The sequence below is a fragment of the Lynx rufus genome, unplaced genomic scaffold (assembly GCF_022079265.1).
Source record: "Lynx rufus isolate CCGP_SWC_20201006 ecotype Redwood Valley unplaced genomic scaffold, mLynRuf1.p SCAF_7, whole genome shotgun sequence".
In the NCBI taxonomy this organism is placed as follows: Eukaryota; Metazoa; Chordata; class Mammalia; order Carnivora; family Felidae; genus Lynx; species Lynx rufus.
In genome coordinates, this window is record NW_025814889.1 from 126,831,743 (window position 1) to 126,845,477 (window position 13,735).

The 13,735-nt window shown below is 49.5% G+C and overlaps 1 protein-coding gene across 1 annotated transcript in view; it reads left to right on the top strand.

The window, feature by feature from the left end:
* The first annotated feature begins 3,790 nt into the window (after positions 1 to 3,790).
* ABTB3 (ankyrin repeat and BTB domain containing 3) overlaps positions 3,791 to 13,735 on the top strand; it is a 315,600-nt gene continuing 305,655 nt past the window's right edge. Inside the window, exon 1 of the mRNA XM_047066948.1 lies at positions 3,791 to 5,396. Coding sequence (XP_046922904.1) covers positions 4,259 to 5,396 — 1,138 coding nt within the window. The 5' untranslated portion in view covers positions 3,791 to 4,258. The remainder of the gene's footprint in view (positions 5,397 to 13,735) is intronic.

A 13,735-nucleotide genomic window follows, 5' to 3' on the forward strand; every position in this document is an offset into this window, starting at 1 on the left:
CACTGTCTAAAGGTCATTCACCCACAGATGTTTAACATTATCATTAAGGATTTATTTTAGTGTACAAAACGGACATATGCTTTGATTTATCCATAATACTAAGGAATACGCCCATTAGTGCTGGCACTGTATTAGAGGCCAGATCCTGTCTTTTGAGGAGTGTGCCCCTGGAAGGTGAGAGGAGGCATTGTGCGCAACATCTACAGCATAAGAGAGACGAGCACGTTTGCTGAGATACGGGAAAACCTTCTACAGGAGGCAGTATTTCAGCCCATCCTGGAAGAAGTTGGATTTTATATGTAACAGTTGTCATTCTCCCCTCTGACTTTATAAGACACAGGTGTTTATTTTTTTTTTAATTTTTTTTCTCCGTTTTTATTAATTTTTGGGACAGAGAGAGACAGAGCATGAACGGGCGAGGGGCAGAGAGAGAGGGAGACACAGAATCGGAAACAGGCTCCAGGCTCCGAGCCATCAGCCCAGAGCCTGACGCGGGGCTCGAACTCACGGAACGCGAGATCGTGACCTGGCTGAAGTCGGACGCTTAACCGACTGCGCCACCCAGGCGCCCCAAGACACAGGTGTTTATTGCAGAGGATCAGAAAATGTGGAAGATAACAGGAGACATTTACAGGGTTATTGTCACATGTGGGATACTGTGTTAATTTCTTATATGGAAAAAAATCTTACTTAACCCCCAGCAACCCTATAAAGCTGGATGTGATGACTTTGTGTATTTCAAAGGCAAGGAGAGGGAGCACAAAAGAGATTAAATGAGTGAACACTGGGTATGTGGTTGGGAAATTGGCAGAGGCAGCACTGGAACCCAAGTTGACCTGGTGCTACAGAAGAAAATAAATTAGTGTTAAGCTCATTCTTTCAGCTTCTTTTTCCCCCATGCATGAAGCTTTCTCTTGTCTTCTTGCGACCTGCACCACTGGGTGGGTCTCACTCAAGCATGATCAGCACATAGGTGCTAACTGAAGGCATATGAGTGGGTGAGATCACCAGGGAAACATGCAGAGGGGAAGAAAAAAGGACCTGAGAACAAATCCCAAGCAACAAAGATGGATATGCTTTCCCAGGTCTGGACAGGGTGGAGAGCAGGCAGCATGGGGAAATTTTCACAGTCATGGCAATCTTGGAGCTGGATCTTAGAGGATGAGAAGTTTGCTAGCTGGAGAACAGGGAGCCAAGTGTCCTGAGCAAAGGAAGGGAACAGCATCTGCAGAAACATATGGGATGCAAGGGATAACACGGTAATTTGGAAAACCAGCAAGTGATTTTAGTATGGCTGAGCATAGAGATTATGTGTGTGAGTGTGTCTGTATCTTTGCATGTCTATGTGTATGTGTGAGTGTATCTATACATATGTGTCTATATATATGTGTGAGTGTATCTGTGTGTCTACGTGAGTGTGAATATATGCTTAGGAAGTTAGCCTGATGATACAGAATCTGGAGAAAAAGGCAGGGGGCAGGGTTCAGCTCATTAAAGACTATGTATCCATGTGTTAGTTGGTTTTCCAGAGAATCAGATATATATATATATATATATATATATATATATATATACACATACATATGTATGTATGTACATATATACATATACATGTATACATATATACATATACTTCTATTGGTGTTCTGCTTCTTTGAAAAAACAGAGAAAAAAATAGAGAGATTTATTATGGGGAATTGAGTCATGTAAATTATAGAGGCTAAGAAGTCCCACAGCCTGACGTTTGTGAGCTAGAGACCCAGGAAAGCTGGTGGTGTTCAGTCCAAGTTCAAAGACCTGAGAACCAGGGGAGTCAATGGTGTAAATCCCTGTCTGAGGGCTGAAGAATGTACGTCCCAACTCAATCAAGGAGGTGGGGGGAAAAGTAGTGAATTCCTCTTTCCTCTACCTTTTCTTCTATTTGGATTGGACGATGCTCAACCACATTGGGGACAGCAATCTACTTTACTGAGTCCACAGATTCAAATTCTGATCTCATCTGGAAAGACCCTCAGAGACGTACCCAGCAACAATGTTTAAACTGGGCACCTGTGGCCGGCTCAGGTTGACAGACACATAAAATCATCACAATCCTTTATAGAAGGTTTGGAATTTTATGGAAAGAGAGTCTGGAAACAGAGTGGAGAGATCCCTGAAGGCCAGCTAATTGGTACAAACTTTATTTATCTGGAAGGCAATGGGGGAGCCTTTGAATTTTTTTTTTTCAAGAAAGGAATGACAAGGTCAGAAATGGGCTTTTGGAAGATCCTGGACTGGATGGTTTGGAGAAGAGGCAGGAGAGAAGAACAGGTGGTAGAATATTATAATAGTCAAAGTAAAAAGTGATGAGTATATGTACTCATGTACTCATGTACTCATGTACTCATGTAGCTACAGAGGGTAGTGGTTTGTTGGGGGTGAAGGGATGAGTGGATTGGGGATGATCGATAGGAGAAACATCAGACGATCTATGGGGTTATCTGGGAAAGTCCATTTGAACCAACAGTTTGAACGCATGTCCTTCCTTCCTTTATCCACCCATTTACAGCACACATTTACTGAGTGACTATTTTGTGACAGGCCTATGCACAGTGAACCCCTTGGCCAGTGTGCAATCTAGAAACATTATCATATTGTAACGACCTAGTGTTAAAAGGGCCCAGAAATCAACAGCTTCAGAATGGGGGTAGGCAGGTGAAGTCCCCAGGTGGGTACTGGGGGATCTGGACTACCTTTCTGTAGGAGGGGACTTCTAAGCTGAAGGAAGAGGGTCCCGAACCTCAGGCAGAGACATTGTGTGGGAGCTGGGAATCCCCTGGTGGGAAGGGTATCAATTCTGCCCTGGTGGGTGGAGACAAATAAACAAGCCCATGACATTTGATACAACTGCAGCTAAGTCATGCATACATGTGATATCTTTCTTTAGTCAAAAAACAAACCTCTCATCCGTGCAAATTTACCCTTTTAAGGCTGAGCTGTCTGGAACTACATGCACCATGATGGCAAAGTGGGACTGGAGCCTTCCCTCCAGCCCACCACCACCCGGGCCTTTGAAGGATGGGTGCAGGGTCGTCCTTCTGGCTATTGAAAAGAACCTACTTCATGTGCCCTGGTGGCAGGTGGCTCAGGTCCTGAGATTCAGCCTTCTAGTGGTATCCATCGCCCTGGCCTCTCAGCTAGCTGGCCTGGTTTCTAACCTTCCCTCCACGTTGAGGCGAACTAGGGCTGAAAGAGGGCCTCAATTGGTATGGGGACCCAAAGATGGGGGAAGGGTAGAGGAAGAAAAAACAGGCTTTGCGTATGAAAGAAAAAAAGTGAAATCCGAAACTCAGGGGCAGGAAGTGACCCCAGGCAGACACTTTGTGAACCACTGGCGGGTAGCACACCTCGGTGGGTGGGGGTCACCTGCCCAACCTACCACCCTCCCGTCCTGGTACCAAAGCAGGAGACTGAGGGGCAGGGACAGCAGCAGAGGGACAGTATCCGCGGCTGTTCGTTCCCACAGACCCCCCGTAATTGCCGTGCCGCTGCCCCCCACTTCCTGCAGCCTTGGTCACCGCCGGGGGCGTGTGTGAGGGGCGGGGCTACGTGGAGCAGAGGAATTTAAAAAAAAAAAAAGGCGAGATAATTAGCATCCTCTAATCCCATTGGCTCTCCGTCGGCCCTGCTTTACATACGCCCGCCCTGCTGGCTGCCAGGGTGTTGCGGGGTTCGGCAGGGTTTGCAGCCGCCGCGGTAACTGCTGCGCTTCAGTGCAGGGCGGGCTGGCGCTCTAGCGAACCTCGGGCCGGGAGCCCGAAGCCGGGAGCCGGGAACCGGGAGCCTGGACCCCGGAGCCAGCTGCCGGCAGAGCTGCTGCTGCGGCGGCATCTGAGTCCATTTCCGTCCTACGAACACTGAGGTCGGCGTCCGGCGGCTTCTGCGCTCAGCAGGGCCCAGGGAGGAGCGGGTCAGACACTTTTTATTTTATTTTGGAAGAAAGGGGCGAGTCCCGGCGTGAGCTTTCCTCCCGGCCTCGCTCGCTCCCCAGTGCGCCCCAGCTCCCGCCCGGGCTCTGGAAGATGACTTCGGGGTCTGCCCGGTGTCTACCAGCGGCGGCGGCGGCGGCCCGGGGAAGCAGCCGAAAGTAGTAACACTTGGTAGTAGCGGCTGGTGGAAAAGTGAACCGAAGCAGCGCGGACTCGGCTCTCCCCGCGCGCCGGCTCCCGCTGCTCTCGCTGCTCCTTCCCTGGCGGCCGCAGCATGAAGTGGCGCAGCGATGGCCAGGAGAGGTAAGAAGCCTGTGGTGCGGACCCTGGAGGATCTGACGCTGGACTCGGGTTATGGTGGCGCGGCGGACTCGGTGCGCTCCTCCAACTTGTCCCTGTGCTGTTCCGACTCGCACCCGGCGTCTCCGTATGGCGGGAGCTGCTGGCCGCCTCTAGCTGACTCCATGCACAGCCGGCACAACAGCTTTGACACCGTCAACACTGCCCTGGTGGAAGACTCCGAGGGGCTGGACTGCGCCGGCCAGCACTGTTCGCGGCTGCTGCCGGACCTCGACGAGGTCCCCTGGACCCTCCAGGAGCTGGAGACGCTGCTGCTGCGCTCGCGGGATCCCCGGGCAGGCCCGGCGGCCCCCGGCGGCCTGCCCAAAGACGCGCTGGCCAAGCTGTCGACGCTGGTGAGCCGGGCGCTGGTACGCATCGCCAAAGAGGCGCAGCGCCTGAGCCTGCGCTTCGCTAAGTGCACCAAGTACGAGATCCAGAGCGCCATGGAGATCGTGCTGTCCTGGGGCCTGGCGGCGCACTGCACGGCGGCCGCGCTGGCCGCGCTGTCCCTCTACAACATGAGCAGTGCCGGCGGCGATCGCCTGGGCCGCGGCAAGTCTGCGCGATGCGGCCTCACCTTCTCTGTGGGCCGCGTGTACCGCTGGATGGTGGACAGCCGCGTGGCGCTGCGCATCCACGAACACGCCGCCATCTACCTGACGGCCTGCATGGAGAGCCTCTTCCGGGACATCTACTCGAGGGTCGTGGCCTCCGGACTGCCCCGGAGCTGCAGCGGCCCTGGCCCGGGCTCCAGCTCCGGCCCAGGCCCGAGCTCGGGCCCCGGCACGGCCCCCGCGGCGGATAAGGAGCGGGAGGCGCCGGGAGGGGGAGCGGCGAGCGGCGGCGCCTGCAGCGCAGCCAGCAGCGCCAGCGGGGGCAGCAGCTGTTGCGCCCCGCCGGCCGCCGCTGCTGCCGCCGCAGCCCCACCGGCTGCAGCCGCCAACCACCACCATCACCACCACCACGCACTCCACGAGGCGCCCAGGTTCACCGTGGAAACGCTGGAGCACACAGTCAACAACGACTCCGAGATCTGGGGGCTCCTGCAGCCCTACCAGCACCTCATCTGCGGGAAGAATGCCAGCGGTAAGTGGCCGCGCGGGTGCCGCCTCCTCCCACCCAGCCCCTCCAACTCCGGTTGCAAGTTTGCCTCGCACCCTCCCCCCCGCGTCGTTCTGGCCACCCACTGCTGTCCCAGGCCTCTGAGAGGACCGCAGAGCTGGAGGCGGCCCGAAACTCGTCTGTTCACCCCCGCGCTAGGAATCCGCGTACTTTACGCGCGCGGCTCCTAAGGTTCCGAAGTCCCGGAGCGCACAGTTCTGCCCCTACTGCAGGGCGGGGCGGCGGCTGCCGCCTGCTGACTGTGGGAAGAACCCATCACCATGTGGGGGCACAGGTTTGATCATTTGCCCCTAGTACGTATTTCTGCCGTAGCCCTGTGCTTTGTTTTGTTTTGTTTTTGACCTTGAAGATGCCAAATTCTCGGGCGCAGGACTTTGGCTGCTTGGAATTACGGAAGAAGTGCATTCCTGCTACTGCCGCCCAGTTCTCATACTTCCCTGCGCCCTCCGGGACCCTATCTGTGCGCGGGTGTAGGAGAGGCCCCGCGGCCGTCAAGGCAGAACAGTGGAGAGATCGCTTGGCCTAGAAACTGTGGGGGAGAGGTGTGTGTGGTGAGAGGGTCGAGCGGGAAGACTTCTAGGTCCCAAGTTTTCCCGGGGCAGTTTTTGGAGGCTAGAGCGCACAGCTGGTGGGTGCTGCTCGACGGACACCCCCTTCCTCAATATCCGACCTTCCAGCTCCTGCCTCTCTCCGTTCCCCGTGGCAGGGAGCTGCAGCTGTCACTACTTGCCTTAAGGAGCGCCACTGGAGACCCGGGCAGGATGGGAGTGGGGCGGGGTTCTGGAGGGGGCTGTCAGTTTAGGGCGTCGTTTCCAGCAGGTTCTGTCATCCCCTCCCACAACCCCCGTTTTGGAGGCGGGAGCTGGGTGGGTTTGAACCTGCAGTTCTGGCGGTGGAGGGGGTGGGGCCGGGGGCTCTTGTTTTCGAGAGCTCGAGCTGGCGGTCCTGCCTGTCTGCGAAAGCCAGAGCTAGACACTTCAAAGCTTCAGTTTTCCACAGGAAATGGTAGAAGCGTAACTGGAGACTCTAAAAGCGAAATAAAACTTTGCTACATATTCGGTGGTTTGGCCGGAGATTGCGTGGTTGGAGCTGAAATGCAGTCTTTCTGGGTAGATTTCATTCATGTTGCTGCCTGTCGGTTTCCCGGGGGCTGAAGGAAAGATGCGGCGGGCGCGGCCCGGCCTCTGGGGGTGCCAAGTGTGTGCTTGTGAGTGTGTGCGTGTGTATGTTAAATGTGTCTGTGAGTGTGCGCAGGAGAGGGCAGGCGCGCGGGGCTCCAGCAAAAGCCCTTTGGAAACTGGCCCTCCAGCTCTCGGTCCTTTCACCTGGTTTTGATCATCGTTGGGGGAGGAGAAGGAAGGAGCAAAGTGGGCGTGGGGGTGGGGGAGGGGCGGGATCGCGACTTCCGCGTTGATCTGGAGACTCTCGAGGATCTCCTGGCCAGAGCCCTTCCCACTCTGCTGCCAGCCGAGGGCGCAGAGGCTCCCCCTTACCTCCCCCCCAAACACACATGAAATCCTGACCGAGGCGGAAACCTGCAGGAGAAGGTATTATTGATTGGTCTTTGTATAAGCTTCTTCAGAAGGGGGAGGATTCACCTGAAAACCCCGGGACCTGTGGACTGGACTGCTCTGTGTATGGAATCCTCCCCTCCCCCCCCCCCCCCAAAAAGCACAGAGGGCTTAATTTTCCTCCCACCAGGTGCGCCCACCTCCCCTGATCGTACCTCTCCCATTACAATCATCCTTAATTCTTACTGGCCCACCAAACCTTTAGCCTCCTGCTGGGACTGGACCTTCCTTTTAGTAATCTCTCACAGTGTTTCCTTCCGAGTAAGGAGCATTCCCCTTAGGGGGCGCCAGTCTTGGGATCTGGGAATCTGGGCAACCTGCTCCACCCGCGTCTTTGCCATTCTCTTGAAGTTAAGACTTTAGCTGACTCTCCTTCTTGGGCCTCAAGTTTCTTCATCTGTAAAATAAGGGCGTCCTGTAGCTCTGTCTGTATTAGTAACCTCTGAATTTTTTTCAAATTGGTTTTACTTTTATGATCTTTAACATCTTTTAAAGACAGTGTTTGTATTTATCCTTTTCGGAGTGAGTATAATTTAAGGAAGGAGAAGACCACAGAGTTGGTTTTGGGCAGGGTGAGTGTGTGGTGATTGGGGTTTGCAGCCATCCAAGCGTTTACCACACCACAGAGTTTAACTCCTGGGTGTCGGGGCCCCTTCAGCCATTTCTTAGTATGAGATATACTGTAATTTCACTGTGATCTATCTCTTTTCTTTGAGCTTGTCTAAAATGGCAGGTCATTTATGCAGAAGAGAAAGGAATGAGCAATTAATTTCTTAGGTATCTGAAACATACATTAAACATCAAACCTATTAAGCTGTTTTGCATGGCAGCCTTTCTGCTCTGCCGGCCTTATTAAGGAGCCCAGTCCTCACATGATCGATTTTTTCCCCCTTTAACTTCGCAGCATCACTTATTTCATTTGTGAATTCATTTATTCGTCAATATTTATTGAGCCGTTAGTAAATTTAAGGACTGCGCAAATATGCAGTACACAGGTAATAACGGCCAACATATATCCAGCGCTATTCAGATGACCCATTTGATCTTCAACATTCCCTTGAAAAGCTACTGCTGTTATCCCCATTATACAGAGGAGGAACTGAGGCACAAGGAACCTAACTGTTTTGCTCTTAGGCCATCCAACCCAGTTGAACAGAGACCCTTTACAGCCTGACAGTCTTTCTGTGCCAACACATTACTCTTGTTGTTTCTTTCAAACTGAACTGGGCCGTACTAGATTATTACATTTTTATAATCTCTACCAAAGTCTAAGGGAGCACCTGGTACACAGCTGGAGCTTATTAGATGTCTGTTAACACCTAGCATATAGCAGATGCTGAGTACTATTTGTTGAATGAATGTAAGAGGCCCATTAAATCTTTGGGATTTAAAATTTACCCATCAGCATCTATAATCAACTCTCTAAAGGCCTCTGAAGTCAGACTTCCTGGATTTGAATTTCAAGGCTGTCCTGTTCTAGCCGTGTGTTCTTAGGCATGTTACCTAACCTCTCTGAGCCCCATTTTCTTCAGCTGTAAAATAGAGGTGATTATTAGGATTAAATGAGATTACGTGTATAAAGGCATTACACTCTGGTGCCTGACACATGGTAGGGGCCAAAATGGTCATGGTAGTTGTGATAATCCAGGCACAGTGGTATCACACATCTTTATCTCATCCAAATGAACTCCTCTCTGGTGTGGAGAGAGCCAGCAAGGTACAGGATTTTACTTGGATCCCCCTTCCCAAAATTCCCAGAGTCAAATAATTCATTGCACCCATCTCACGGATTGGCTCCATGGGCTCAGCCCCCACTGCCAAGGTCACAAAAAGATTGTTTTGGTCAAAAGAAAGTAGCTTATTTTATTTGCTGAATTTTTTATTTTTTTAATGTTTGTTTATTATTTTGAGAGAGAGAGAGCGTGAGCAGGGGAGGGGCAGAGAGAGAGGAAGACACAGAATCCGAAGCAGGTTCCAGGCTCTGAGCTGTCAGCACAGAGCCCGATGCGAGGCTTGAACCCACAAATGGTGAGATTATGACCAGAGCCAAAGTCTGCTGCTTAACCAACTGAACCACCTAGGCGCCCCTTATTTTTAAATAAGCTGTATTATTTTTAAAAAGGCATGCTTAGTGAAGTGCTAGGGAACTTTCCAGGTAATAGAGTTCAGAGGTGTATGCATTTGTTGAAATGGTATTGCACTGTAAACTTAAGAATGTGTGTTTCACTATATTTTAAAATGTACTTTAGTAAAAACAAACAAACAAACAACAAAGACATTAGGAAAAAAAAGATAGACATCCTTGACTGAAATTTTGTTGTAATGCAGAGAGAGTTTGAAGGGAAGACTGAAAGAGGCAGTGTGGTGTGATGAAAGGGATAAGGACTTTATACTGGGAAAGACTTAGCCTCGTATATCAGCTCTGCTGCTTTCCAGCAAATGACTTAATTTTGCTGAATTTGGTTTTCTCATCTGCACAGTGAGGATTACCAAAACAAACAAAAAAGGCATTAAAAAAAAGGGAAGAAAATCCAAATCTACCACATACAGTGATTAAAGGATTAAATCAGATCAAGTATGTGAAAACACCTGTCACATAGTAGGCACTTAGCAATAATGGCTTCCTTAAAAAACTGATTATTCAGGCTGCTGATTTTGAATAGTCTCTTTCATTCAAGAATCCCAAATCACTTTATAAACATCAATTAACATGGGCCCCAGCCCCGGCAACACTGGCTTGGTGGGTAGGATGGTTTTCAGGTCTTTTTCTTCGCCGTTGCCCCCTTAGATTCTGTTGTGCACTGAATGGCTTACTCAGCAGTTTTCCTGTCCCCTATCTGGTCATGCTGTTCCATGGTGCAGTGTTGCTGTGCTGGACAAAAATGTCACAGAAGAAACCTAGCTTCTTCCAAAGAATAGCAAAACTATCTCAAGAGTCAGCCACGGCAGCGTCTGTGCTCACAGAGCACGTTTTTAATTAACTAGCTGAATGTAAATGAAAACTTGGAATTTGGGTCAGTGGAGGGTTATTTGGTTTCCTATGCAGACTTGCCAGTTCAGTGCTGGGGCATTTGCAAGTAGGGTGTTTCATGGAACAGAAAATAAAAATAACAGCAAAATAAAATGAGGAGGGATCAACCCGGAGACCTGGTGTCAGGAGCCTCATGCTGATGGCTTTTGAATAGGAGGAAGGCCTCCAATTCTGGGTCTATCATGATTAGTGACCTTGAGCCAGGCACCAAAATCACCTCTAAAGTTGGTCTGATTATCGTCTACCGAGAGGTCTGACTTCGAAGTCGGGCACACCCATAACTTGCAAGCTTTCCTATCAGTAAAATGGGTATTCTAATAATAGTTACAGGTATGTAGTGCTTATTACATGCCAGGCATGGTTTCTCTTTATTATAATCATTATAATCACATTCGCTGTTATAAAAGACAACCCCCAAATCTCAGGAATTTAACATAATAGAAGGTTGTTTCTTACTTGCTAAAGTCTGATTGGGAGAGGAGTGATGGGGGAGGAGAAGGAGGGTCAGTTAGGTACCAAGATTGATGGGTTTGGCTTTCTTTACCTTCAGTATGTGGCCTTCAGGGCCATACTTGGACATTCATCTAGCCAATAGGTAGAGAAAGGAGAGAGTAGAGATCTTACGAAAGGTGTTTCCGGCTAAGCCTGGAAGGGATCTCCATTGTTTGTGCTTGTATATCCTTGGTCAGATGTGCCAGGGTTTCTCCAGCCACCAAATATCTGCGTGTATCCTTCTTCTCTCACTTAAAACATGTTCCCCTTCCCGAGGGAGGACACTAATATTCTGTGCAGTCATTGCTTGCAGAGGAAAGTTGAGGATCTTTGGGTGAAGCTGAGTTCTAGCCATTGGATTGTATATGGCTTCTCATGGTCCAGGGAGCCATGAGCCAACAGAGACATGTTATCTGCCCCTCTGCAGCCATATCCCACATTGGAAAGGGCAGGGTAGCCGCAGTAAAACTCCCACTAGGAAAAAGCAGCAGTGGAAGACACACACAAGTCACTGGGTTAGTTCTTCTGAAACCTTGGCAAGCAGGCACTGTGTAGTTGTGCCCTGGAAATGGGTGATGTTCCTTGCTTAAGCCCTGAGTCTGCTCCTGGGAGAAATTTCCTGGTTTCTTGTTCTCCATGCTCCTGGCTCTGCCTTGTGGTGGGAGGATTGTCTTTGTCCATTTTTTTTTTTTCTTGGCCCTTCCTGAAGCAGGTCCTGAGGGGTATGACCAACCTGAAGCTCTAAATCTTCTGTAACCTAGTTCCTTCCTGCCCTTGAACTTCTAGGGGCCCAAGGATTGTTTTAATGCTGTAACAGTAAAAGATTTTTAAAATGCACGCTTAAGAGATTTTGCCAATGCAGTTCTCTTAACAACTTAGTAGGATTTTCATCAGTGACATCGAATGTGCCGATAGCCACACCCATAGTCATTTCCTAGAGCTAATTATCAAACTGGATTATTTCTTCACTTTCTTACCTGGATGCCTTTCTTTATCTCCCCTTAATGACAGCTACCTTGCAGCCACCAGGCTTATGCGGAAGCTTATACCCTTAATCTGATCATTTGTTTCACTTAAAAGTCTTCTCAGTCTTTACTCTTATTGTTTGGGGTCTAGAAGTCATTGTCTTTTTCAGCTCCTCTTTCTTACTAATGCCTTGCTAAACTCAGCCAGGAGCAATAAAGCAAACTATTACCATTTTTTTTTTCCTAAACATCTTTCTCTAGAGCCTATAGGCTCAGTTGGCCCAGTTTCTGCCTCTGAGTCGTCCTAGGTGACAGTTAACATTTTACCACTGTCCAACATGAGGCTGTCCAGTTTCCCAGACTCTACTATCTGACTTCCAAGCCAGGACCACATATTTAAGCACCCCACTTCTGGTACCAATTTCTTTAGTAGTCACGGTGATGGTAGCTGTTAGATCAGATCAACCATAACATCTTAGTGGCTAAACACAAGAAAAGTGGTCGTCTCATTCATGTTGAGAAAAGTTGATGCCAGGGCAGGGAAGTGCTTTGTTCCACAGAAGTTGACGGAGGTTCTGCCTTCTGGAACATTTGACTCCCCAGAACTTCCATGCTCGGGGACAACAGGAGTGTGGAAGAGTGTAGGAGGTTTTTATAGGACAGTCTGGATGTGAGTATATCAACTCCTTCCACATTCCAGTGACCAGAGCTCAGTCACATGGCCTCACCTAGAAACGAGGGGGCTGGGAATTATGGTCTCCGGCAGGGTAGCCATTCCCAACTACAATTCTAGATTAGAAAGTTGAGGAACAAAAAGTTTCAAGAATCTGTCTGAGGTGACACACCTCACAAATGGCTGGGTCAGATTTGAACCCAGGCAGTCTGGCTCTGGACTGCCCCTTAGGATATTTGTGAAGATTAAAATAATATAAAAGAAATGACACAGTGTATACAAAGTGTCTTTCCCAGTGTCTCATGGTAAGTAAATACTTTATACCTATCATGCTTTACGTTTATTATTATTGTTATTGTCATCCTAATCCGGAAGTGGGGTGTGGTGTGGATTCATGGTGAATCAGTATGAACCTTTTAGGCATGGGAAGAATATGAATCCAAAACGAGTGGGTGCCCTAGGAAAAGTGTATTATGTACCTGTCTTTTCCCCTCCAGCACCCCTTGCAGAGGGGCTAACACTTGCTGGGCCAGGTAGTGTACTAGCAGGGCGTTCCAGAATACTTCCCGCAGTCTTCACCCCATTCTTGTGAAGTGCGTGTTTCGTCTTCCCATTTTACTGGGGAGGAAACCCGGGCTCAGACAGGTTCAGTGGCTGGCTGAGTTGCCATAGGTACTGAGGGGTAGAATTGGGGTTTGGGCTTCAGAACCTGTGCTCTCTGAAGTGCTACAAGCACCGTGCTGAAGATGAGCCTCCGAGGGGATCCCAGCTCTTTTCTCAGCTCGTGCTGGTTTTCCCCATCCTGGCTGCCCTGTGAGGTTGCTGTGTAGCCTCTTCAGCCGAGGCCTCGGGGCGGTGGGTGGCTTTGTGGTCTCCAGGGGACAGCTCTGTCCATACCCTGCCTAGCTGGGTCAGTAGACTCAGTGCCAGAAGGAGGGTGGGCCTTCTCACTAGAACTGAGGGCAGAAATCTGTGGCATGATGGAGAATTTGTCCTGGCCCCCCTGAGAATCCCAGCGCTGGAGTTTTCTCAGACTTTAGAGTTAGTGGACCAAGGTGTAAACTCTGGTGACCTCGGGAAAGCCAGGTAACCTTTCTGAGCCTGGGTTTCCTCATCTGTTAAATGACGATAATGGTAGTACGTCCTTATGGTGTCATCGGGAGGATGAGTTAGTTCATGTAGAAGTCCCTAGAATAGGTAGTATTGGACGTATCACAAACACTTAATGTCTGGTAGCAATTATTATTATTATCAAATGTTTAAGAGGTGCCAGCTTCCTTGCTTAAAGATCTGCTTCCTGAACCCTGCTTCATGTATTGAGTAAAAACCTTCAAACACTCTGCCAGTAACCAGGCTCCCAGGGTTTGACCACTTAACTGGTTGTATGATATCAGACAAGTTACCTAACCTCCCTGTGACTCATTCTTCCCCTTTGTTAAGTGAGAATAATAATAAAAGTGAATTCTTAGGGAAGTGTCTGACATGTAGAAATTGCTTGATAAATGTTGGTGTTGTTTTATTATGTTCATTATGATTTTTTCTGCAGGCACTATGTTAGATGTTAAGTAACA